The sequence below is a fragment of the Littorina saxatilis genome, linkage group LG2, assembly GCF_037325665.1.
Source record: "Littorina saxatilis isolate snail1 linkage group LG2, US_GU_Lsax_2.0, whole genome shotgun sequence".
In the NCBI taxonomy this organism is placed as follows: domain Eukaryota; kingdom Metazoa; phylum Mollusca; class Gastropoda; order Littorinimorpha; family Littorinidae; genus Littorina; species Littorina saxatilis.
In genome coordinates, this window is record NC_090246.1 from 33,935,124 (window position 1) to 33,961,792 (window position 26,669).

A 26,669-nucleotide genomic window follows, 5' to 3' on the forward strand; every position below is an offset into this window, starting at 1 on the left:
TAGTATCACTCTTCATTTTTCAAGGGTTGCAACTGTCTGTCTTGCAGGCCAAAGCTCGATTTATACTGACGGGAAGGAGATTTGTATGATTCACCTTCGTATCCGGCGTTTTAACGAGTGACTGTGTGCCATATCTTCCCAGACTTTCATTAACTGACGGTAGTTTCATTCTTGCCTCCTTTGGCGGACAGTTTTGCAACTACTTTGCCAAGCGTTCATTCAAACTTAATTTGTTCTTCAAGTATTTCATTTTTTCTTGAGAGTGTATTTATCATGTTCATGTAGCAAAAGGGGCAAATTGTTGTACACTTTTGATATTGTCTTTCAGGGGTATATTATGTTGACTTCAGAAAAAGTAAATGAGACAAAACAAAAACAAACAAAAAACTGCCCTATTCACTTTATATGATTGTCAAAACAGTTTTTTTCATTATGGTAACAAAAACTAAACTGAGTAAAACCCATTTCCAGCTGAGTGAGGTGTCTTTGGAAATTGACCATGTTGGCCTGTTGAAACATTTTGTTTTAATTAGTTATGTGTCCAGCGTTGTTGTTTTTGACTGATAGTAACAGTGCGTTTCATGCATGTTTCCCTTACGTTTTCTCCTTTGAATTGGACGTATATGCAGAGGCCTCTAGACACCAAAAAATATCAAAAACTGAAAAAAGGGACATCATATTCAAGTGAGACTCATCTCAAGATGTTTTCCGAGTCGTTCTCCCATTTGGCTCCTTATTATCCTGACAAAGTCAAACTTCTATAATAAATGATTTGAAGTAAGAGACGTCTAAGTTGGACGAAAATAGTCTGCTGACGTTGTAATAAGCTTTCTTTTCTTCCTATTGGACTTTGTTTGGACTTGGATCATGCTCTTTGTTTGTTTGCTTGTGTGTTTGTTTGTTTGTTTGTTTGCTTGACTCTGCCAGATATTGTACATCAAAATCAGAATTGTAATACAAATATCTTTTTCTTCGTTTTCTTCTTTCCCTTTTGAAGAAGTAAAAAGTGAATTCCTACTTTGCGAGGAACTCCTTACTGGGAAAAACGGAGCGGAGCTGCTTGGTTGAGAGGGAGACGGAGAGGGAGCATGGGGGGGGGGGGGGGGGCAGGGGGGGGGGCAGAAATGGGGAAGCGGAGAGTATAAAAGAAGGTTATAGGGCGTGGTGACAAAGCTGATGAATAGAAGTTCACAATTAGCAATTATAATGTACGATTCGGAAACGTGGTATATTTAAGTCATATCCAGAAAGTTATGTTACTAACACGCCCTATACTTACGGTGATTGCAGAGGGCACGAGAGTCTTAGGTTATAGGAGTCTTTGTAACAAAACTGATAAATGGAAGTCCACGAATACGTACGTCCGCAATTGGGGTTTTTTTTTTTTTTTCGTTCATGGGCTGACATTCCCACGGCTTTTACGTGTATGACCGTTTTTACCCCGCCATTTAGGCAGCCATACGCCGCTTTCGGAGGAAGCATGCTGGGTATTTTCGTGTTTCTATAACCCACCGAACTCTGACATGGATTACAGGATCTTTTTCGTGCGCACTTTGTCTTGTGCCTGCGTGTACACACGGGGGTGTTCGGACACCGAGGAGAGTCTGCACACAAAGTTGACTCTGAGAAATAAATCTCTCGCCGAACGTGGGGACGAACTCACGCTGACAGCGGCCAACTGGATACAAATCCAGCGCGCTACCGACTGAGCTACATCCCCGCCCTGACGTCTGCAAATATCATGTACAATTTTAAAAGGCAGTGTGTACAAGTCATGCCAAGAAAGTTATGTAACACGCCCAGCATTTTAGGCAGATCATGTGTTATTTTAACGAGACCAGTACAACTGATTCAGCCGTCATGCTAGATTTAATTTCTTGGCCGCATTTTTACTTATGCTTGCAGATGAGATGTATTTATTACACAGGTTCGTGCTAATGTGTTCCCCTTTTTGTTAAAGGAACGTAGAAACAAGAATTCCAGGTTTCGTATTTCCAGACATTCTTTTTTTTGGGAGGGGGTTAGAGTCGTAATTTCTTTTCTGGGTGCAGTCAGTGTCCGAGTTCTCCGGGAGTAAATCATGATTTAGATTAGAATATTATTTAAAATAAAGCCCCTGATATAAAACACTTAAAGTATTAAATTAGGAAACGGCTGAATGACTTAATTTCTCCGTAGCACTGTGACACTGTCGGTTCCCAAACACTGTTTGTTGTTGTTGTTGTTGTTGTTGTTGTTGTTGTTGTTGTTGTTGTTGTTGTTGTTGTTGTTGTTGTTGTTCTTATTCTTCAGTGTTCTTGTTGTCAAAATGCCACAATTTTTTCAGTACACACATTACATGTTTACAGCAAGAGCTCTGCCGGAGCAAATATTTTCCCTTTCCTTGGATCACGCTAGAGTTTGGACAACTCAAGGCATAAAACCCCAAGGACAGGCGTGGGCTTCCTGACTAGACTACTTTATTACCGTATGTCGTACAAAGAATGTCACGGATAAATTTCCCTTCGGGGACAGGGGCTAAAGATGTCTCCCATTGCAAAACATCGGATTTGCATGCCCTCAGTTCATCTACTTTAATTGGGACCTACAGCCCAGACAGACACGTGCACAGACGCACACGCATGGGTATCGGGGGGGGGGGGGGGGGGGGGGGGGGCCCAAGCCAAATAGGTTGAAGAGACAGCCAACCAACACCCGCCAGCCAACCCCCCCCCCTCCCCCCCACCCCCACCCCCACCCCAAACTGTATCCCCTCCCTCTCTCTCTTTTTCTCTCAGTCTTTAATGTGCTTTAAACAACTTTTCATGAGGAGTTTCCGGAGGAGATTGGCTGTACTTATTTATCCATCCGATACGTTCATTTATACTTATATAATTATGTTCTGTGTTAGTTGAACTTCAATATTGATACCCTTGCCAAAACTGACAATGACTGTCTGATCAAAACGGCGTGGAGACAGACTCTGAAGACCTGAACAAAACTGGGAAGTCCTACGAGAATGAGTAACATAACACAGACCTGAGAACCCATATTCGCCCTATTTTGTTCGCCTTTTTGTCTAAAATACGATCAGTACGGTCGGTTGAACAAAATTACGACGAGGAAAGTTCCTAGACTACTTTTCTTCACGAGCGCATCCGTGTCATTCCTGTCTATTTACTGGGGCACTGTGTATTTTAATGATTACAAATAACTTGATAACTCGGCATTTGATCAATGATTACAGCTTTTGTAAATAAACATTGAAAGAAGCATTTGTTTTAAATGTATTGGTACACTTAATTAACGGTGCAACGGACCCGTACCCGTGCAAAGCATGTTTGAATCATCGATGTTGTGTGGAGTACACTCGTGCTTCTGAAAATACGCCAAGTTTGTTTGAGGATACTCTAAAAACAAAACAGGGGTTCCCAGGTCTGATAACATGTATGAGATTGTGATGATCATCAATTTCTGAGGATGAAAGTTTTCTTAGGTGCCATTGAGCTGGTTCCGCATATAATGTACTTTTGCAATAACTTATTGTCCACAGTTATTTAGGGGCTTACTTCCCTTCTATATCATGTCATTAGCACTCTTAAGCCTCATTTACCTGCGATTGTTTTTGTCCTTAAAGTTCATATTTCTGTTAAATGAAGCTGGACTCATTCAAAGATGCTGAAAGAAAAGCAACGTCCCAACCCATGTCCACCCATTCCCATCTCCAAGGACCATCAAACTGACAGACTCGTAGTCGTACACATATTCTTGCCGTCATACAAACGAGTCCGTTCATACCTCCAACCTCCTTTCCACGTTTTCTTTATTTCTGTCTTAATGTTTAAATTAATGGAGATTGTAAATGCTTAGAATATTGTAAATGTTTATACTGACCGTTTTCTAAAGAGTAGAGCATTCAGGCTCTTGAAATTTACGAAATAATCTTTAGTGTGCAGAAACGTGTTAGTACTTGTAATAATCAATTAGATCTTTGAAGTTAATAGTGTGAATACGCTAGTTTGGCCAGTTGCTTTAATGAAGCATGTACAGATTTTGAGGCAGCTATTAATCTGATCCGGTTTGTGTAAAAAAAAATTCACCTGTTTGATGTGTTAAGCATATAATGCAAATTAATCTTTTTTTACGTCAAAGTTGCAGTACACAACCTTGAAAAAGAAACAATTCAATAGTGTACATGTTCATGTATGTAAAATGACGACCAGATTGTAATCTGTACTAATTAATAGATCAATAAAATCTTTTCAGAATACTTAACTACAGGGGGGACTTTTAGCCTCTGTCTGACGTTTTATTTTTCACACATTCTCAGTGAGTGTGTGTGTGTTCGGGTATTCAGGCGTGTGTGAGTTCTCTGTGTGTATGAATGTGTGTGTGTGTGTGTGTGTGTGTGTAAGCATAGGAACGTTAAGTGTCCATAAGGAAGAGGTTTGTATATATATATACGTGGTTTCTAAATGGGGGAACAAACACACACAAGAACAACAGACAAATCAAAGCAATTAAACAAAAGCAGTTTGCGATTTTAATATTTGTAACTGTTTATTTATCTCACACATGCAGACTCGCACTTTCCAAACATACTCAACTTCCAAACAAATTCAATGAAATAGGCCAACCAATGCAGAAACAAAGACAACCCCACTCAGCAACCATCCTATTACAGCACAATTCTTTCTTTCTTTCTTTATTTGGTGTTTAACGTCGTTTTCAACCATTCAAGGTTATATCGCGACGGAGGGAAGGGGGGAGATGGGATAGAGCCACTTGTCAATTGTTTCTTGTTCACAAAAGCACTAATCAAAAATTTGCTCCAGGGGCTTGCAATGTAGTACAATATATTACCTTACTGGGAGAATGCAAGTTTCCAGTACAAAGGACTTAACATTTCTGACATACTGCTTGACTAAAATCTTTACAAACATTGACTATATTCTATACAAGAAACACTTAACAAGGGTAAAAGGAGAAACAGAATCCGTTAGTCGCCTCTTACGGCATGCTGGGGAGCATCGGGTAAATTCTTTCTCGTCCCAACCAATATGGGATTCCCCTAACCCGCGGGGGGCTACAGCACAATTCCAAAACATAAGAAAAATAGATTAAGCAGAGAAATCTGAATATCAAAGGCTTTCACAGGTCTCACAATAAATGTTGTTTCAAGCAAGTAGGTCACGTAGACAGCAATACCATATCCTTGCACACAAACGAAGACATTCATTCTGTTAAGGTTTTCAAAGAAATGAAAGATCTCCATCACTTTCTCTCCTGTATAATCTCAAGCTCTCTATGTCCTCTAGCCATTTATTGCCAGCAGAATAAAAAGACCCAAGGAATGGACCAAAACGGACTGACCTAGTTCGAAAATACACCTGTCTTATTTCTCTAAAAGCCATTTCTTTATTTCGCAGTCCCAATATTGGCATACCACAATCTATATTGACAAATTAATTCAACAACAAGAAAGAATTAGGATTCTAGAGTCTAAAGAAAGGTTTCTGCTCACTGCATTTCCAGCCGTACAAAAGTTGTATACAAAAATAAGCAAACTTTCTTGTGAAGTCCAATTCACCTAATCTACTGATTTGCCTGTGTTTGCAGTATGTGCCACAAAGGTCTGCAATTAACACGCACAAATCTTGTTCACAATCTCTGTCAACAAACGGTTATTGGCATATTAAACATTTTCAAAATAAATATGAACAAATAAGCTTCCGACTCATACACTGCACAAATTAATGAGGACTTAAGATCCAAACAAAGAAACTTCAGGTGGTCTAGACAATAATCATCTAAACAGCATCACCAAGAACAAATCAATAATTAGCACATCCCTCTCATCATTCATCTGATCACTGAAGACATGCTCACAACAGAAAAGATTTTATCTAGCGTAGGTGTGGCGCGTCTCAAACTAACTTGTTATTTATCAAGCTGATTGCTACAGCTCTTCAAGAAAACAAAGAATCCGACGGCAGGAATCTCAGTTGGAAGGATAAATAAAATATGACAGCTTAATGGTGTGTGTATGCAGATGTAGGTGAAGGGGGGAGCAGGTGAGGGGTTTGGAGTAGGGGGGGAGGGAGGGGATACGAATGTAAGTTTATGGGGTGAGAATGAACTAAAACCTAGGCCAGGCAACTGTACATTTTGTAGTTCATTTCTGTAATACTATATGCTGCAACGCATATCCTCACTACAGGCAATTGCAGATTTAACTGAGGGTATGTTTGACTCCCTTATACGTACATGACATGAAAATATGAGTTGCCGAAACAAAACATAAGAATAATAGTAAACTTTTAAAAATTCTGTCCTACAACATGTGAAAGAAAGCACAACTTTGAATACTGAAAAGGGAAACACAAACACAATGAGGAGTGAATGGGTAGTATAGAAGATATCGTGACTTAAGAGAATAACAGATTTAGGAAAATAACTGACCGGGTTTTTACGCTCTATGGAAGAATTGGAGGCAAGGGAACACGGCATCACAGTGAATCAGAAGCTCCCATGTGCATGTTTTTGAGAAGAAAAAAAGGCAGTCATACTGAGCAGACACTTCATAACTGGCATGTGCATCCACAGATACACAAAATTTAGATCTGAATCAGTGTTTGCCCGCTGATCTATTTTGAGAACCGATAGTCTGTTTGCCTCATACTCAAGAGAGTTAAAGTCGTCAAACAGGTGTGATAGTTGCACATGTGGGATAGTTATTTGTCAACATTGTCTATAAGGAAGTAGGTGAGGGAGCTAGCTCATAGGAAGAAGAACATGAGCAAAACATAAACATTCAAAAAAAAATGGGGGTGGGAGGTGGAGGAGGGTAATAATATAACACACAAAATTCAGGACAAAAAGAACAGGAAATGCACACACACACAAGCATTATACACACCCACCAGATGGGAGAGAAAAAAAAATGAAAAAAAAATAAAAATCAGTTTACAGGAAAATGTTAAATGTACAATGCCCTCACACCATTTATACTGTGCAATTTACAAGCAAGGAATTCAGTCATCACCTACACTTCAGCAATCACACTCTTCAGAAATGTTACTCAACAAAAAATCATCTGTTCTTTTTCACTTTCACAAACAACTCATTGATCAGCTGAGCATTTAAAATGCGCAATGATGTCCTGTACAGTTCCACATGCACCATAAATATATCCTGCCCATATTGGTGTAGTACAGCAAATACATTCCTTAAGGCAATGAGCGGCACTAGAATGACCAAAATGAAACATGGAAAATACATGGAGTAACTTAGTTATCTGGGTAGTTATTGAAGTGACTTATAAAAAGAAATAAAAAAGTGCGAAAACTAAAGGACATAGATTGCCGTCGCAATGGAAACTGGCATACACAGCGCCATATTGGATTTCTAGGAAATGGTTTTACAGCAACATCATACATCAGAAATGCTTAATATTTGGCACAAAGATACACAAGACTGTTATTTACAATCATATAGAACGATATTTTGACAAAAAACTACAGTTGAATTTAAATTAATTTTTGAAATAAAGATTAATGAATATGCAGTTAGAAATTCATTAATCCTTATTACAAAAATTAATTTAAATTCAACTGTAGTCTTTAGTCAAAATATCGTTCTATATGATTGCAGATACAAGTCATGTGTATCCTTGTGCCAAATATTATGCATGTCTGATGTATGATGTTGCTGTAAAACCGTTTCCTAGAAATCCAATATGGCGGCTGTTTCCATTAGTATTTAATTTTTTCCCTTTATTTGTATAAGTCTGTTCAATAACTACCCAGAAAACTAGGTTATTCCATGTATTCTCCAAGTTTAATTTTACTACCGCTCATTGCCTTAACATACACCTAAACAAACAAATAAACAAAATCGTAATTTGCATCGCCAGGCAGATCAAGGGAGAGAACAAAGCACAATGTCCCCAGGTAAATGTACATACACATGACTTTGTACCAAAAGGTGCGCACAAGATGTGGACAGAGAAGTTGCCCTTAAAAAAAGGTTTTTGCAGATAAAAACTTTTTGTGTTTTCTGAAACTTTTGAAAGCATAAAAAGGCCCTGTAGATGAAAAAGATAATGACTTGTATGGTTTTTGAAAAAACCATTCACCCTTCTAAAAAGCAAGGTGTCGGACATAAGACATAACGAAAAATTCCAACTGCTTCAAACTATCTGTTTAAAAAAGTTTCTCAAGTACTATCTGTACAGTTCTGCATATTTGTTGTGTGCATTACATTTGGCCCCAGACAGCTCTTCATCATTTTTGTTATTTCAAGGCGAGACTCTGTTCACGAGCGAAAGTGATAAGTTTTCTGTTTACATTACGACATGCCTTACGTCCGACACCCTGCTTTGAATAAATTGTAAAATTTGAAAGCAAGAGCAACTGCACTAGGGTAGTGAAGAACGATGTCTTCCTCGTCCATTAACAGAATTTTATTGTATTTTGGGCGGTCTTTAGATGCATCATCGATGTAAACAAAGGCGGTATCCAACATGTCTGCATTCTAAAGATTACATTTTGTTCGTATCAGTGATTTTTGTGTGAATATCTTCAAAACTGCTCTGTTTTTGTCCTTGAAATTATAAACACTGTATATTCAATCATTCTCTCACACACGACCTGTACAAAGAAAGCCGCCCATTTATTTCGTCATTGATTATTTGGGCTTAAATGACGCAAGCACCTTTATGCGAGCCTTTTGGCACCAAGTCATATATGAAAGAATTCTATTGCATACACACAATGTTTAGGGTCAGATTAATCTGAAAATACTTACTCATTCCTAAACTTGTTCACAGTATTAATGTACAGATGTGACACTCTTGCCACCCTTATAGATTATAGTGTGTCGTACTCATAGATTAACAGCAATTTTCTAAAACAGATTTTCTGAAACAATTTTGCACTTATGACACTGCTAACTGAAAAGCTCATTTATCCTCTGAAATATCAGTAAGGTTGTCTATATGGCGGGGTGATTAAAAATGGTAGCGCACATAATTTTACCATTTCGATGACAAAGTCACCTTCTCTGTAGCAAGTGCAAGTACTGAGCACAGGTATATTCAACAGTAATAACAAGTTCTCATTTATAATGAAACTACTATTTTGGTCCTGTCGACTCATTGTTTCCTCTTAAGAATTTGTTATCCATTTCCACTCCCCTCTACCCCATCTTTCTTTCTTTATTTGGTGTTTAACGTCGTTTTCAACCACAAAGGTTATATCGTGACGGGGAAAGGGGGGAGATGGGATAGAGCCACTTGTTAAATGTTTCTTGTTCACAAAAGCACTAATCAAAAAATTGCTCCAGGGGCTTGCAACGCAGTACAATATATTACCTCACTGGGAGGATGCAAGTTTCCAGCACAAAGGACTCAACATTTCCTACACACTGCTTGACCAAAATCCTTACAAACATTGACCATATTCCACACAAGAAACACTTAACAAGGGCAAAAGGAGAAACAGAATCCGCCAGTCGCCCCCCACAACATGCTGGGGAGCATCGGGTAAATTCTTCCCCCTAACCCGCGGGGGGTCTCCACACCATCAAGGAAAGATGAAGGAGAAAAAGCTCAGAATGAACACATTGAATATCCATGTAATAAATATTTTAATATGTTACTTTTTTTTTTATATTGAATATTTGAATTATTTATATGAAAGAAATTAGCTACGTATGTACATTCTATGTAGTTGATCATATGTTTTAGTCGAGACGCAGTGACTTCATTATAACCATTAGCATATAATGTACCTGATGAACATTTCATTAGCATATATTTATACGTGCTGTGGTTAACAGATCTGAGATGTTGGTTCACAGTTGCACATGCAGAAACAATAATCAAAGGTGGAAAAACGTTTTCTGCAGTAAAAAAAAATTGTGAAATACCAGCTCTTCTAGTGTGTGATGGAGATGGTGAATTTTACAGATCATACCTCCTCCAACATGTGACATAAGTGTTTGCACTGAAGGGGGCTTAACTGGCAAGTGAACTAAGATCTGTTTGCATTTTAATGGCATCTGTTTGCATTTTAATAGCATCAGTGATAACTATCTGATGGTTTATTATGATAGGGAGCATAGTTTATGAATATGAGTGCTTGACACTTTTAATACAATGCAACGCACTCATCTTGACAATTCCTTAACCAAAAACTGAGAGTCTGAATTCAACACATTTTAAAAACCATATACATGTAAACTGAAGGGAAAATGTACAAACTGAAAACACTTTTTTCTTTGTTTCTTTTTTTATTGTCACTGAAACATCTCTGCTTTTCTTTTTTCTGAAGCAGCTATAAAGAGGTTCAGGTTGTAAAATATCCATTTACCATTCAAGCCAACCATATTCACTAATTTATAAACGTACGGAATGTTGACCTGATCAAAGATCGAGAAAGTTGAAGATCTGAATAAGTCAGAAACAAACAACTAAAAGTAAAATGTACAACTTTAATGCATGCAGGATCCACTGTTTTCATTTTTGTAAAAATATAATCTAACAAGCAAGATTTTGTTTGTTTTCTACTGTCAATACTTCCTCTCCATACACACTGACGCACAGGACAATATTGTCTGAATGAATGAGTAAGCAAGTGAGCGAGCGAGTGATCACTGCATCAAATTCAGTCAGTGCTTCACACCCCACATAACTTGACACAAGAGATGTAACCTCCTAACCCACTCCTACCCTTTTACCAATAGATTAACAAAACTTTTAAATTTCAAAAGAAAGTCAAACTCATTGATCCATCTCTGCTCTCTTTGTAGTGTCTCATCATCATCTCATTTGTAGAATTAATCTGCGTGAAATTGCACTCACCCCCCACCCTCCCCCCCCCCCCCCCCATAACTACCCCATCCCCCCCCCCTCCTCAAAAAATCCACACACAATTAACAGAAAAAAAAGGAATCACTTCCTTTGCAAACTGTTCCCAGCACAGGAAAGACCAGCTTTGCCACAAACGTCTGCCCACACATATTGTATCACAGTTTTGTCTTCTAATAGGCCTCCTGTGCAACCATACGTCCCATGCTCCAACACAACAACAAAACCTCCAATCCAGTTTGCAAAGATGGAGAAGAAAGAAGCAACCGGAATCATTCTGTCTGTCTTTAGTCAGCTCGGGTCCAACATGGGATGTTCTCTCTCCTTTAATGTGTTCCAAGAAAGCAACGAATGGCTTGCAATTTTGTGTTCTTGTCATTGTATAGGGAATTCCTCTGCGTCACCCACATCGGTAATAGGCTCCTCTCCCAGAACATAGGATATCTTGAACTTTAACCGCACTTTTTCCTGCACACCAAGCAACAGTTGTAGAGAGTGACGGAGAAAATGTGGTGCGGATGGGCTAAGACAGCTGTGAATTAGAGACGCATGTGTAAAGAAACCGGGAACGCAGGAGAAGAAATGGTAAATAAACAAGAAAAACAATTACTGAAATCTTGCTCTTATAGTATACTAAATGCCCTCAAAATGTGCTTGTACATCTTTCTTTCTTTCTTTATGTGGTGTTTAACGTCGTTTTCAACCATTCAAGGTTATATCGCGACGGAGGGAAGGGGGGAGATGGGATAGAGCCACTTGTCAATTGTTTCTTGTTCACAAAAGCACTAATCAAAACTTTGCTCCAGGGGCTTGCAACGTAGTACAATATATTACCTTAGTGCTTGTACATAGAATGTAAAGTTAAGTGCCACGTTTGGACACAAATGTAGCTCCGTTCAGCACACTCATACACACTCTCTCCCACACACACACACATACACTACCTTACAACCCCAACTTTGTTAATGTACAGTTGGTGAAAGTCTATGTATAAGAAGAACTATATAATATATATAACTATATATACAAACAGCTTCACCCCCTTACCTTACGAGGGTTAGCAACAAGAAGAACTTGAGTGATGGCAGATGGGGGTAGAATAGGGTTGTATGCAGGTAAATTTGTTGTTGACGGTGGCTGAAGCTTTACTTTCATCGCCTGAAACAACAACAGATGTATTGAATACTCTAGTGTTTGGTATTTACTCTAAAACATAATTAATTCCATGCACACCTCATCTTGTAAAAGATAAATGTCACTGTCCGCCAGAGATGAGTGACTGTATCTGCGAATAAGTATGGAAAAAATGATTAGAAGAATATTCTGCTGCCTGCTCTAGAAATCTTCAATCATGTGTTTTTATTTCCTAAATGTTCTCAAAATTCAATGAAAAAACCCTTTGTGTCAGGCTATTAGTACAAGTTACTACTGAGATTTTAAAGTGAGTCCAATGAAGATCCTTCCACAGAAACAGCACATGCACACGGGGTAGACATACTGTGATGCTGTGCCCATGCTTGCTGAATACAGCTACCAGCTAGGTATGTGGTTGAACGATTACACACTGACTGTTCTGTCTTTCAGCTGAAATGACATACACACACAGACTGATGGTGTCACGCATTGCAAACTGTGAAAGTCACTTCCATTTTACAGGTAACGTCTTTCTAAGCAATAAAGTACACCCCCTCAGATCTGTCCAGGATTTTACACAGCGCAAGAACATCCTTCAATTTGGACATAAACCAAAGATCAGTACCCTGGCTGCTTCTAGTAGGAGTGGACATTTTTTTTTTTAAGAATTAATTTCACAGATTGACATAGGTGTCACTAAGAAAATCCATTCAGCGCAAAATTCCTAAGTGGTGTACTTTCTCTAACCTTGGGCACCGCAGCCTGAAACATGAAGTTTTTCACCGCCTTAGAGTTGGTGCTGAGCGTAGATAGCACCATGACCAGGACGTCGGGCCTCGGGCGATTCGTGCTGAAGTGGATCATGCTCTTGATTCTGTGCTTGTCGTAGGCTGTCACTGGGGACACGTCTTCTGCTGCAAAGCGACAGAAAGATTGTGAAAATGTTTTGTGAAGAGAGCGAGGAGTATAAATAATGACCCTTGTGTATTTTGGGTCATCTTCAGTCCACTCTAATGATCAAATCCAGTTTATGTTGGATTCAAAAGCCTTTCCTTGGTTTCCCCCTAGTGCTACAATTTGTTCCCCTCTTATACTATGATCTATGACTTGGCAGACTCTTTTTCCCTTTTCCTTTCCATAAGATATTAACATTGCTTTTCCTTTCACAGTTAATCTTCTAGAGCTCAAACTCCTTTGCCTCTACATGCAATGATATATAAATTGTGTTTTTTTTCTTATCACCCCCTGTCAAAATTTGTGAAATCTTAGTGTTGACTTGTGTTAGGCTGCAGCTGCATGTGCACACATCGTGTAAAAGACATGCATTTCTCTTCCTCAGTCAAGTCCTCTACAAAATCCTCCACCCAAGTCTTGACCTTATGACTGCAGCTTGCATCAAACAGTCTACACAAATCACACTAACGATGCCCGCAGAAACCTAACAACGGTTTCATACCTGGTTTTATACTCTCCAGAGCAACAAACACATCCGTCAAGGGGAGCAACTCCTGCGATGGCGGTGGTGGGATGGGCGCGCTGACCATTTCTGAGAAGATGGAATCATCATCGTCTTTGTCCATCAGAGACAGCGCAGGGTGGTCGACATTGTTCGTGTTTGTGTTGGACACAGGCAGAGAATTCTGTGAGGCAGAGGTGACAGGAGCCAACACTGGGGACGGCGTTATCTCGGAGTCAAGAAGCGACGTGGACGATGATTGCGGTGGAGGTGGTTGTTGTTGGGGTGGTGCTACTTTTGATGCAGCCAGCTGATTCATGGACATTTTCGGTGGTGGGCTGCACATTAACACGAACATTTTTAATGCTCATTGTAACACATAATTTTATCTTTGTGCTTCTGAATACAACCCTTGTGATTTATTTTGACATAGCATGATAAGGATCAAGGATCAAGGATAAGATTTCATACAGTCCTGTGAGGCTACACTCATGGAAATTCGGGCTGCTTTCTCACTGAGGAAAGCGAGCTGCCATACAGTACGGCGCTACCCCCTTTTTTCCCCCTGCATGCGTGTATTCATGTTTCCAAGCCCTGAGACTTTCACTGTGAACTTGGGTTCATATGCGTGCATACGGGTGTGTTTGGACACCGAAGAGAATCAGAACAAAGTTGACTGGAAAATAAATCCTTCCCCGAATACTGGGATCGAACCCACACCAATAAAGACAACTGGTTTTGCAGCCAGCGCCGCAACCGACTGAGCTGTTTCTCCGCCAAGGGTCACGAGACTACATTTAAACAGTAACACAGGCAGGTTTTTTTTCGCCGGCAATGAGTAACAAATCTTTTTTGTTTCTCATGCATATATACCTCAATTTTGAGTGCTGACAGCCAGAGAAAATTCAATTACAAGCTTTCAGACAGACTTCACTTTAAGTATCACTTAATTGCAAACTATGATACCTGTCTGAAATTACATCAGTGAAACATTTATTGCACTGAAGAGAAACAATCAATGAATAAAAGAAGAATACTAATTTTTTTAAAAGATCAATCCAATAATCAGACTCTATAAGTCAAAAGCGCACATACCCAACAGGAGGTTTTACAAAATCTTTGCTGCGATTTTTCTCCAGCAGAGACTCGCTAAAAGCATCTAGGTCGGCCATGGCTGATGGCCCTGCAGCTGCTCCTGATGATGATGCTGTTGCAGCAGATGCTGAGGGGGTCCCTGTAAATATTATATCTTTTCAGATCACACTTGTTATAAATTATCATTGCTTGTACAGTGTTGAAGACAACAAAAACAGTAACAAAGAAAGAAATCCCTTGTCGAACCTGGGGGTTGAACCCAAGCCGACAGTGGCAACTGGTTTTAAAGCCAGTGCCGTTACCGACTGAGCTATCTCCACGCCTCTCCCTGTGTGTATGCATGCACAGTCTTCTTTCTCTTATTTTATCCTATACAAGGTAAAAAAAAAATGTTAAAAAAACCACAAAGAAAAGAGCTCAAAGGTATTTAGCACACAAACACACACAAAAAAACCCAATAGTAAACCATCCTAAACTCACCAGAAAACACAGATGTCTGTACCAAGGACAGGTTGCCTAACTGATGCAAAGCCTTCTGCTGCTGCTGCTGCTGAGATGGAAACACAGCAGATGGCATAGCATAAGCAGGGGGCATGTTCTGTCCCATGACAGGGGGTCGGAAACCACCTCCCACCATCATGTTGTGGGCGGGCATGCCTGCAGCACCCAGTCCCCCTCCCATGGCCGCCTGGTGTTGCTGTTGTTGTTGTTGCTGTTGTTGTTGTTGCTGTTGTTGTTGCTGCTGAGACAGACAGATTGGTGATGTTAAGACGGGGGACGCTTTTCTGCTAAAAAAAAAAAGTTTCTGTATGAATACATGATGTAAAGAGATGGTGACACTGACCAAAATACGTTTGAATTAATGCATGCATGCGCGTACATAAACGTGCATATACACACACAAACAACACTGACAGATTCATGCATAAAGACACACAAATACATACACACTCACATTCTCTCTCCCAACTCCTTCCACCCTATCCCTTTAAAACACACACACAGCCATGTGCACACACATACCTATGCGTATGCACATACACACACATCCATATTCTCTCTCATTCTCTCCTCCTTGTGTTGCAGTAGTTACCTGTTGTGCACCAAAGAGACCAGTGAGCTGATTATAAGGGGAGCCTGCAGGAGGGACATCATCTAAACCTGCACACACAACACAATCATATCAATCATATGAGCCACTGTCACTCATAGATGATGTGACATAGTCAATCAATCAATCAATCAATATGAGGCTTATATCGCGCGTATTCCGTGGGTACAGTTCTAAGCGCAGGGATTTTTTTAAATTTTTTTTATGCAATTTATATCGCGCACATATTCAAGGCGCAGGGATTTATTTATGCCGTGTGAGATGGAATTTTTTTACACAATACGTTACGCATTCACATCGGCCAGCAGATCGCAGCCATTTCGGCGCATATCCTACTTTTCACGGCCTATTATTCCAAGTCACACGGGTATTTTGGTGGACATTTTTTATCTATGCCTATACAATTTTGCCAGGAAAGACCCTTTTGTCAACCGTGGGATCTTTAACGTGCACACCCCAATGTAGTGTACACGAAGGGACCTCGGTTTTTCGTCTCATCCGAAAGACTAGCACTTGAACCCACCACCTAGGTTAGGAAAGGGGGGAGAAAATTGCTAACGCCCTGACCCAGGGTCGAACTCGCAACCTCTCGCTTCCGAGCGCAAGTGCGTTACCACTCGGCCACCCAGTCCACATAGTGGCTCATCTCATATAATAATATTGTTCAAATTAGAGCTCTTGCTTCCCTTTGTTCACCAAAACAAATGCGCTGACAAATTCTAATTAAACGTCTCATCTCACTTGCCTAACAGCTAAACTGGATCAAACCCTTTTGTTACTGTTGTCACAAACTCTGCCCAAGTCCAGCCATGACTTATTTTGTAATTCGTGCATGAGCTGGGTTTCGTGCGGTTTTGGCTTAGCTGAGTGCCTATACAGTGACTCGGTGTGTGTCCGTGGGGATGGACAGCCAATCGCGGGAAGGTATTCACGCACGTGGTGTTGCGTGGTGCGTGAACGAGTCACAGGCTCGAAGGTCACTGCTGTGTAAAACTGTGAAGGAAACGGATGGTTGATGTGAATGCTCTATCCGGCCGACCGGCGTGTTGATGTTTTATACAACCCCGGAGACAAGTTGTGTTCCAGCTGTCTTGGTGTGGCTTCAAGGGTTCTACGGGTGGTCAGTCCTCGAACGGCAAGGTGTGTTGAAATTCTGTAGTTTTTCTCTCCTTCCGTGCTCAGGGTCAAAATTTGTTGGTTCGGTAGTGTTTGTGTATGAGAGAGTTTTAGTTTTTTAGTTTCCTTGGTTGGTGTCATTTTATGTGTAGGGTGTCTGGGGTAGAAAGGGGAGAGGGGGAATGGGAGACGAGGGAAAGGGGGTGGACAGGTTTTTTTCATTGTGCAAGAAGTGGGGAGAGCGAGTAGGCTGGTGGAAAGAAGAAAAGAGGGGTCAGCAGTTACTGCGAGTGAACTCATGTGTGGGAAGGATTTATTTTTGTGGAGGGTAAATTTAAGGTAGAGAGCGTTATTCCAGAGAATAGTCGTGTAGTAGTTGCAAGTGCGGAAAATTGGACACGAGATGCGGGAGGTGTAAACGGGTGTTATGAGATGTGCAAAGTAGGCAAGCTGTTTGAGTAAACGGAGATATGTAAACTGAAGGTGGCGTCGGGTGAAATACGGGAGTTCACTGTCAAGACAGAAGACGGGGGGTTGGTTTTGAATATGTGACGTCATCACGGTTAGAGAAAGAGGGAAGAACGAGGTGCCACTATGTAATATGACTTAAATTCATAAGGGGTGAGGGAAGTGGCGTTGTTTGTGAAAGGGCTGCTTGTGAATGGTTGGGTCAAATAATGGAATAGGAATTGTTTATTATGGGGGCAGCCATGTTGTATTGACTTTGTGAAATGGGAGTTGTAAATACTTTGTACATTTATATTGATGATGGTGTATTTACAATTGTATAAAAGTAAAGACTATAATTAGGTATTTAAGGGAGTGAAAATTGTAAGAATTATTACATAATTGGTCATGTTGGGACTCTGGTATTTTGATAATGATGTTGTGGTTAAAGTTAAATAGTAACTTTGATGAGATGGCCAGGGTGGTTAATTAAGTAATTAATTATGGTAATTAATGAGTAAGTAAGTAAAGAGGGGACTTTGTAAGTTGATGAGTATTGATAATTATGGGAAGTTAAATGAAGGAGATATTGTCGTTAGGAGAGTCAATTTATGGACTTTGTGGGTAAGGGGAGATAATTAAGTATTGTTGGGGGAACAAGTAGTTATACTTGGCTTTGTTCCTACGACAGCGTTCAAGCATAGAAGTGTGAGCTGTGGAGCGTTCAAGCATAGAAGTGTGAGCTGTGGAGCGTTCAAGCACAGAAGCGGGGCTGTGGGAGAGTCCAAGCCAGGAGAGACGAACGACACAAGAGACAGCATGAGTTTCCGGGTGCAAGAGGCTTCCGGCTCTATACCCGGGAGGAAGGCGTGTTAGTTGGTGGGGTGTTTGACCACCGGTGTGTCGCAAGTGTGAGCTGTGGAGGTGAGGTGGCCCACCGTCAGTGGGTAAAGTGATGGAAGGTGCTGGCATTCTATTGCCACGAGCAGTCTGTGCACAAGAATATATTATGGCATCAGTGTGCCTGAGTTATGCAGCTGTGGCTTCAATAAGCACTGTGACCTACAAGTGAGTTTAAATACATTAAAGACATGAAGATTTTGCAAGTGTTAGAAGAAACCAGGTAGAAATTGACTATTAATTAAATATTAGGTTAGAAATTTAGTACCAGGCCTGGTTAATTACATTTCAACGGGATTAATCTGGAGTGTCTTTATTTTTTTCGAGCGACGGTTGATTTTGTGGATCGGCGAGATTTGAAACTGGACTTTGATGTGAAACGTCATGATCACTACGCACGAAGAGAAAATTATGTAGTGATATTGTAATTTGTTGTTATGAAGTAAGGTTGTTACGTGGTGGATTAATGTGAGTGTGTTATTGATGAATTAATGTTCGTACCATTTATTGTGTTGAAATAAGTGGAAGAGAATTGAGGGTTTTGTTATTTAAAGTTAAGTTAATTAGTATTACTGGTGGCTGGGCCTACTGGTTTCATGTGTAGCTGCGTTTGGCGTTGATCTTATGCATCAAGGTTGAAGGCAGTGTAGCAGTAAACGTCGGTAGTCCCTATCACGAGGTATTAGTGTAAATGTAAGTTAAAAATAATAGTTAGTTAATAAATAACGGGGTTAATTGATCACTGTAGGTGAAGATAAGCGGATTTTGAGTTGAGATAAATTTATAAAGAGACATTTTGATTTTTCGGGATTAGGGAATTAAGGTGGTAAATGGTAATATTTAGGGGTATTTACAGTTCTCTTAGTATTAAGTTATAAATTCTCATAGCCATTTTGTTTCGTTAAAACTTTAAGATAATTCTTCCTACTTCATCTATCTTTGATTTTGAGTGATTGTGATTGGGTGGGAATGTGAATGCGGTGATTTCGTGTGTGTAAATAATAAACTTTGGTTTGAATGTTGCCTGGGTGTGGAGTCAGTGATTAGAGTAAGAGTGGTTGATTGTGTCTGAGTGTTTTGTACGATAAAAGGTATTCCTATACCTCTCCCAAAACTTAGGGGAGTTACAACTGTTACATCGTGCCCATTTTGTAAATGTAACAAGAAAACATCAGTCGACAGCAATATATATATGCATAAATTTGAGCCCTAAACATTTGAGATGCAGTGAGTAACCAAAAAGAAGAACATGAATGACTCTAATCATTCACAGTGAAGCAATCCACAGTACCTAGACTCTGGAAGTCAGACTGCAGAATAGCAGAGGCGCCAGAAGCTGGTTCGGAAGATCCCTGGGCGTGTCGCGCAGGGGAGTCAAACCCCAGGTCCAGCAGCGAGGTATCTGTTTGAATAATGAGAGGCTTCAGACAAACACAAGAATTGATCAAACAAATACAGTGACATCGATTTAATCAGTGAAATTCTTTGGCAGAAAGTTCAAAGTTTACAGAAAATGATAACTTTGCAAGTGGTTTTACATTACAAATTCATTTGCTGAAAAGTCAGTAAATGAATTCCAAAGTTAAAATCAACTCAACTAAAATACTACAATATAATACTTTTTCTTTAGTTTTAACAGTAACTTTTCAGGATGCTGAACCTGATTCACAAGAATAAAGCCCTAAAAAATGTCAACGTATCTGCAAACTACTGAGGACAACAAAACTAACTGGATAAACTTTCATAGCATCATGACTCCACCTTGCACAATAATTAAATCAAAGCAGAAGATTTCTCTAAGGTCTTCTTACCTCTTGCAGCACCCTCCTCCACCTGACAATTTTCATCAGCCACACCTTGCACTCGTGCCATGTAGATTGACATCGCCCTTGTGACCGCATCATTCACCTTCAGAATCTCATCTGAAATGAATCAATGAATCAATGAATCAATCTGCCAGTCAGTTACTCAGTCAAGTTATCAAGTCTTATGTCAAGTGATCAACCCAACAGTCACATCATCAAGTTATCAACCATTCAATTTTTAATGTAAACCCAAAAATATTCAAGAGTGCTTCTTTCTGAATATATGAACATTGCCGAAAGCTGCACCCACTCTGGCATAGATTATTTTGGTGCTATTCAGAGTCAACATAAGCTCCTCTCTCCAAGCCCACATTGCTGCCAGCATGTGTAAAATCACAAGGGAGCCAGCATGTTTAAGTTTAACATAGCAGAAGAAAACACATGTGAATGCATAGGAGCATACTTGCGCCCAAAGGCATTAGAGAGCACGCACATACACAAAAACTCTCTCACACACACACAGCGGCAAACCACTTACTTATTGCATCACTTTCATGTTCCTCAGTTTCACTAGCCAGCCTAAACAGTTTTGGCCGTTGCTTCTCAAGGTTTTCATACAACTCCTGCAAACAAAAAGCTCACATTGTAAATAATCTTTGACACACATGAATATATACACCCCATGGACCTATTATTTATATAACTTTCGCTTTCTGGCCAATTGTACGGCCAGACACAACTTCTCTTTTTCCTTCACACACACACACACACTAACCTAAAAATACATAAGTTATTCCCGGGCTTGTTTATTTTCTGTGTCTTTAAACAGACCCAAGTGCAGAAGTGCTTAGTCTAAATCCCAGCACCTGATCAATCCCCTATGTGCTTGTGTATGTGTGTGTCTGTATGTGTGTCTGTATGTGTGTGTCTGTATGTGTGTGTCTGTATGTGTGTGTCTGTATGTGTGTGTCTGTATGTGTGTGTCTGTATGTGTGTGTCTGTATGTGTGTGCAAATGCATGAGCACACAAGCATGCATGTGTGTCTATCTCTGCGCATATGCGTGTTTGTAAATTATTTTTGATGTAAAGATTGATCTGTAACAATAAGAAAGCAATGCTACTTGCCTTCATCATCTCAATGTCAGCCCTGGAGGAAGAAGAACCGTAGCAGTTGACCATCTCTGTCAGAAGCTTCACCTGGTTGTTGATACTCTCAAGCTCGTTGATCCTGCGCGATCGCCTCTCCGATTTCTCAACGTCCTGCAGGCAAAATGAAATTTGTGGTTGTTACATGAGTACATAAAAACAAAAAGAGAATGGATTAATAGTTAAAAATGGTCAGAGAGGGGACAAAGTGATGGAAAACTGAGGAAGAAATACACATGCACGCGCGCACACACACACAACCAACCACCCAAACCAAACCGACAAACAGAACAGCTTTCCATGGCATGTGGCAACTATGGCTCCAAAAAGCTACAACCAACAAATAACACTGAGATCAGTCATACACGATTTTGCTGACAGATGGCTCTCATTAAAAGGGAAACAGAGACCCACCACATGTATCAAAAAGCCCTCAATGTCAAACAGACAAACAAAAATCAAAGTGTACGCACCCCCACAATCAGACACTTACTTCTTTCACCATATTCTTGATAAGTCTATTTGCAGCTTGCAGATCATCAGGGTTTTTGCTCTTCAGTAAACGTGACAGTTGCTGCAATGAACATTTAACGACTGAATATCTTTGAGGGTTGATTCATGAAATATTACATAATAACATGTTGGTGTTACATTACAATCAACTTACCCACACTGAAAAAGTATTATGCATGATGAGCATGACAGAATTCACATTATCTCTGTCAAGAACCCCCCCCCCCCCCCCCCTCCCCGATTTTTTGAGGTCCTAAAATAGATGTTCCACTGTATAATGCAATCATGACCAGTGTTTTTCCCAGTCCTAGGTCGTTGGTCATGTACGCATACTTTTTAGATTTTTTTTTAATCTGACACATTGTTCTGACCCCCAGCCAGCAGAATGTCTGATAGTTTTGACACACAGGATGTCTTTTGTCTCAACAATTTTGTGCAGCCAGGACATTGTGACTGATACAAATTTTGAATCCAGGTCCAACTGAATTGTCTTCTGTGTCTGGGAACAGCACTGCATGACTTGTGCTCTGACAAAGAGCCACTGGAAAACATCCTATTGGATCGTCAAATAATTTTGAGAAACACAAACAACATTATTATACAATTTATGTAATTTGTGCAGACAACATTTTCAAAGATCTTAAAGATACCTTGGCTTTCTCTTCGTCTTCAAATTCAGCTCTTCTGGGCTTCGGAGGAGGAAAAGGGTCAAATGTCTGAAAGTGAAAAAGTTGAATAATGAACATCTTTATTTTCAAGAACATCTTCATTTTCAAGCAATCAACCTCATGCATGCTACTCTGTGGAGCAGAAGCAAAAATCCTCTTGACATTTGTGAGTTCGATTTTAGTGGTGTGTGTCTGTGGTCAACAGTCTACTAAATAATCAAAATGATCTCAAGAAAAGTCAAACTGTCCATTTGGCAGGGAAGTGGATAACCTTTCTAACACTAACAGTCGAATAAAATTTAAGACACAACAAATATTCACAAAGGCAAAGGTTGATTTTTATTGTTTCGTTTGTAACGCAAAGCCATTTCATATAGTCTTGTTAGGTTTCCTTTAGGGAAATTCGGAGAGGCCGTAGTAAAACACCAACCAATTTTGTTCCCTCCTTTTTTCTGCCTGAGTGTGATTATGTTTTTGTAGCCAGGAGACTTTTGCTGTCAAGTTGGGATCTTACTTGTACACACATGACATCATGCAAATAGGGATGGATGTTCAAACATTGATAAGAGTCTCCAGGAATTAGACAAATAATTAAAATAACAACGAACAACATAATTATAAATACCTTATCCATGTATGTCGGATCTTCCTTTATAATGCACTGAGTCTTTAGCATCTTGTAGGCCTCACCAATCTTTGCCTCATGAGGCAAACCCTTATGCCAGCTGTACAGTAGCTCTATGCATCGCTTCTTGACTCGCTCAGTCGCCTTAGTACCCAGATACTGGAAAAATACAAATAAGAAGAAGTGTCATCAGTTCTTTGAACACGCAACATAAGCAACTCCATGAACCTGTACATTTTCATTTGTGTGTTAAAACCAATTACAATTTACACTCATCAGACCCTGCAAGGGCACAACTGATGCCAAAAACAAAATTCTGTTCACAAAACTTGTAAGTACAAAGCAGTTTTGTGTAAACACATAAATGTATCATGCCGACAGTGGTAGATCTATATATCAATTCTCATATTACTATTCTATCAGTTCATGTCAATTGTCATGTCATATTTTCCATCCAAGTCACAGTCAGTGAGTCACACTCACACAGTTGATACTTCTCTTCAGGTATAAAAACACAAAGTGTATCATTCACGTTAAACTTAAAGCAGCACGTCACTCACACACAGACACATTCACACACACACACATCTTATCCTACGTATTTAACTCACCTTAGGGGAGACAACCTTGATAATTTCATTCAGAAATCTGAACTTTCCTATTTCCTGATGGAAAGTCCTACCACAGTTCTTCACACAGGCTTCTAAAGTCTGCAATAAGAAACACAAGAAGTCAAACCTTAATGTGATTAATTCTCAACTACACATCTTCCATGAATGAATTCAGGTTCATTCATATCTTGATTCATTCAAAAACATGTATAGTTTTTGTAATGTTAATGTCATTGTCAGCTAGTGCAGAAGTATATGTCTGATTTATGATTGCTCATCTCAAGTTACAAGGAATGTGGCACGATATACTGTGTAGCGTTTATACTGGTACTATTGGTATTACTACTACTTGCTCCATAACAATACAAACAAGAAGAGCAAACGCTCGATCGAGTCACATTCGCAGTTCTGAATATTATATGAGGCATCAGATGGACAGGAAGAAATTGCTATTCACAACACAATGAGTCACGTTCACATAAAATTTGAGCCCGGTCACTTTTATAGTTTCCGAGAAAAGCCCAACGTTAAGTTGTGTGTTGCCGAACAGAAAAGGCTAGTTATCTCCCTTGTTTTTCTGATAACGTTCGTAAAAGGCTACAGATGTAAATACTTTGATGTAAAGAATAATCCTACAAAGTTTCAATCACATCCGATGAACTTTGTCAAAGATATAAAATGTCTAATTTTTCCTTTGACGCTGACCTGTGACCTTGAAAAAGGTCAAAGGTCAACGAAACCATCGTTAAAGTGTAGAGGTCATTGGAGGTCACGACTAAACAAAATATGAGCCCGATCGCTTTGATAGTTTCCGAGAAAAGTCCAACGTTAAGGTGGTGTCTACGGACGGCCGGCCGGACGGCCGGCCGGACAGACTAACACTGACCGATTACATAGAGTCACTTTTTCTCAAGTGACTCAAAAATGTGCAAAAAATAAACAAAACTGCAGGACTTTCTTTAGCTGTAGCACGAGCAGATATCGATCATTACTCAGCAGTAACTCACTAACTGTTTAACTTGAGCATCTAGTCCAGAATCATCATGTCTCAGTCTCACAATATCATTAACTTTCTTGCAATGTTAACAGTTATAAGTGTCATCTTTCAAAGACAGTTGAGTGTCACAAGCGGCTGTTGTATGTAGGAAAGACCGATTGCAAGCGCCTGTGTTGGTGTTTGGGCTTTACTGCCTGTGTGTGCGCGCTATATGGGTTTTCTCGTGTTTTTCGTAGTTTACGTTGTAAATGTTTGTGAACTGTGTTCATTTGATATATGAATTTAGAAACTGGGAAATAATACTTCATTCGGGGAAGGCTTGCGTTCCAAGCAGTGAATCCAGCTACAGCAGCTGTAGGTCCGGTTTCAGAGATCGGACTGGGGAAGGGCATAATGATTTGTCTTGTACATGCGGCCGAGATGCGGTGAGTCTTTATTTGTAATATATGTATCGGAGTTATAGGAAATAACTTTAGGGACATGTAGTTTGTTACTTTGGTGCATACGTCCGAGTCGACCGGCCGTTTGTTTGTTGTTTGTTTGTTTGTTTGCAAGTGTAGTATAATGGGTTTCTGTATACTTGTTGTACTTTGCCTATGATAGTTATGATTATATTTAAGAAATATTGTTAAATCGTGTTGTTATATTGAGACTAGTTGCTAGTTTAAACATTAATTTGAATATGTTTAAATGGTTACCAGTATGAGTGATTTGGGTATATGAGTGTGTTAATCGGTATTGCCATTGTCCATATAATCCTGCTTTGGAGTTATTGGCATAAGACGGGCTGGGTAAAGGGTAGCGTGATATTGACTATGAAACTAACTGTACGCCTATTCCAGGTCGCCTGTCGTTAACCTGAAGACTGAAACAACCAAGTTCTGGTGTTAACTTTAACCGGAAGATGACATTTCACCTACATATATACATCTTCATCTACGTCTGCGCAGTCTTCTGCTTCACCTTTAACTGTCGTCATTCTATCGTCTACGTCTACATCGTCGGGATTTCTATCTACGGCTGGACTCAGTTGATTATTTGAGTATTCCCCTTATTACCTAGCTCGATAAATAAGCCATTTACTCCAGCAGGTCATTAACTTAGAAGTGTGTGTGATAAATATGTTTATAAGTGAACAATAATATTTCCTCTTATACTACTATTTGTGTTTGTGGAACTTAATTATGCAAGATTCTTATTGAGTCGGTGGTTGACTGGCTGCGCACGTGTGTGATGCATGTGTGTGTGTGACATTGAGTGACTGGGGATAGAATAACATGCACCTACTGCAGGTCCAGGCACATTAATTAACTTTGAGGTTGTTGCAAAAATGCCAGAAAAGAACTTACGCTGAGAGCGCATAGCGCTTCACGCTCTGTGGGAGATTGTATTTTATGCGCCAGTAGTCGAACAGCAAACTGTGGCCCTTCCAGTTCCTTGTTCACTTGGTCGCAAAAGGCAGCAATGGCATCCCAGTCATCATCATGCAATGCTGGGCTTGTTGCTTTGTCTGGTATTGTATAACAGGCACAGACATTAATGGCATGAAACGTTGGCATTAACTATCAATGCATAATATGCGTGTGAAACAGAATGAAAGCAAATCTGCAACTGCCGAAGCAGGCGTGATCTTTGCCAAGAGGAAAACAGAACCAGGATAGTTTCAGCCGTTCGTCTGCTACTGTCTACTCATACTCAACCGTTTTGTCCTACACTCGTCTAAATCAAACAAGACAAGACACGGCTTGCCGAATGTAATGACAACATAGCGGTTCAGCTGGAAGAAAAGTTTCGAAAACTATCCTTCAATTTAATCACAGTTTCCACTAACTATTCTAATCAACTTATCAAGTTAGCAGGATCACAGTGTCAGTGTTTCGACAACCGGTTGTTATCTAGTTCGGTATAACGGAAGAATCGCTAGCCAAAAATCAAGTAGAGTCAACGCTACGGATCAAAGGTATCATGCAGTTTGTGTATGAGTTGCAAACTAACATCAGAAGAAGACAGAAACCCTAAAAACTCACTTAGCAGAAGCTCTAAAGTGACGTCTTCCTCCGCCATGATGGGTCGGTCATGAGGAAGTCTCGTGAGAGAAAACGGTACTTCCTGATTGATTTGCGTCGTCTGCTACGACCCCGCCCACTTATTAGTTATGACCATGCAGTAACTGGCAACACATTGTGCATGGTTTT

The 26,669-nt window shown here is 39.9% G+C and overlaps 1 protein-coding gene and 1 long non-coding RNA gene across 4 annotated transcripts; one reads left to right on the forward strand and one right to left on the reverse strand.

Annotated features, from left to right (window-relative positions):
* Nucleotides 1-10,890: 10,890 nt before the first annotated feature.
* Nucleotides 10,891-26,573, reverse strand: LOC138958814 (ADP-ribosylation factor-binding protein GGA1-like). 3 transcript variants are annotated; one of them, XM_070330113.1, is made up of 17 exons: nt 26,502-26,573; nt 25,824-25,984; nt 23,478-23,576; nt 22,867-23,025; nt 22,224-22,289; nt 21,554-21,634; nt 21,040-21,174; nt 20,452-20,536; nt 19,920-20,030; nt 19,400-19,510; nt 15,628-15,695; nt 15,015-15,261; nt 14,535-14,673; nt 13,440-13,777; nt 12,731-12,897; nt 11,897-12,007; nt 10,891-11,317 (listed from the first exon to the last, which is right to left on the reverse strand). In XM_070330113.1, exons 1-17 carry the CDS (start codon nt 26,536-26,538, stop codon nt 11,225-11,227), a joined length of 2,208 nt encoding a protein of 735 aa, XP_070186214.1. In that variant the 5' UTR covers nt 26,539-26,573; the 3' UTR covers nt 10,891-11,224. The 3 variants fall into 3 exon arrangements, with proteins under 3 accessions (XP_070186214.1, XP_070186213.1, XP_070186212.1); XM_070330112.1 differs by having other exon boundaries at nt 15,015-15,273; XM_070330111.1 differs by having other exon boundaries at nt 15,015-15,276.
* Nucleotides 16,433-18,243, forward strand: LOC138958816 (uncharacterized). The gene is made up of 2 exons (XR_011453521.1): nt 16,433-16,785; nt 17,900-18,243. It is a non-coding gene; the product is annotated as an uncharacterized lncRNA (long non-coding RNA).
* Nucleotides 26,574-26,669: the final 96 nt, after the last annotated feature.

What these genes read in the sequence shown, in the direction of transcription:
- LOC138958814 (XM_070330111.1), bottom strand. Translation starts at nt 26,538, where the DNA reads ATGGCGGAGGAAGACGTCACTTTAGAGCTTCTGCTAA. An exon ending in GGAGGAGGGTGCTGCAAGAG is followed by an intron (nt 19,511 to 19,919) that starts GTAAGAAGACCT and finishes TTATTCAAACAG; the next exon opens with ATACCTCGCTGCTGGACCTG. An exon ending in GTCTGACTTCCAGAGTCTAG is followed by an intron (nt 15,696 to 19,399) that starts GTACTGTGGATT and finishes TTGTGTGTGCAG; the next exon opens with GTTTAGATGATGTCCCTCCT.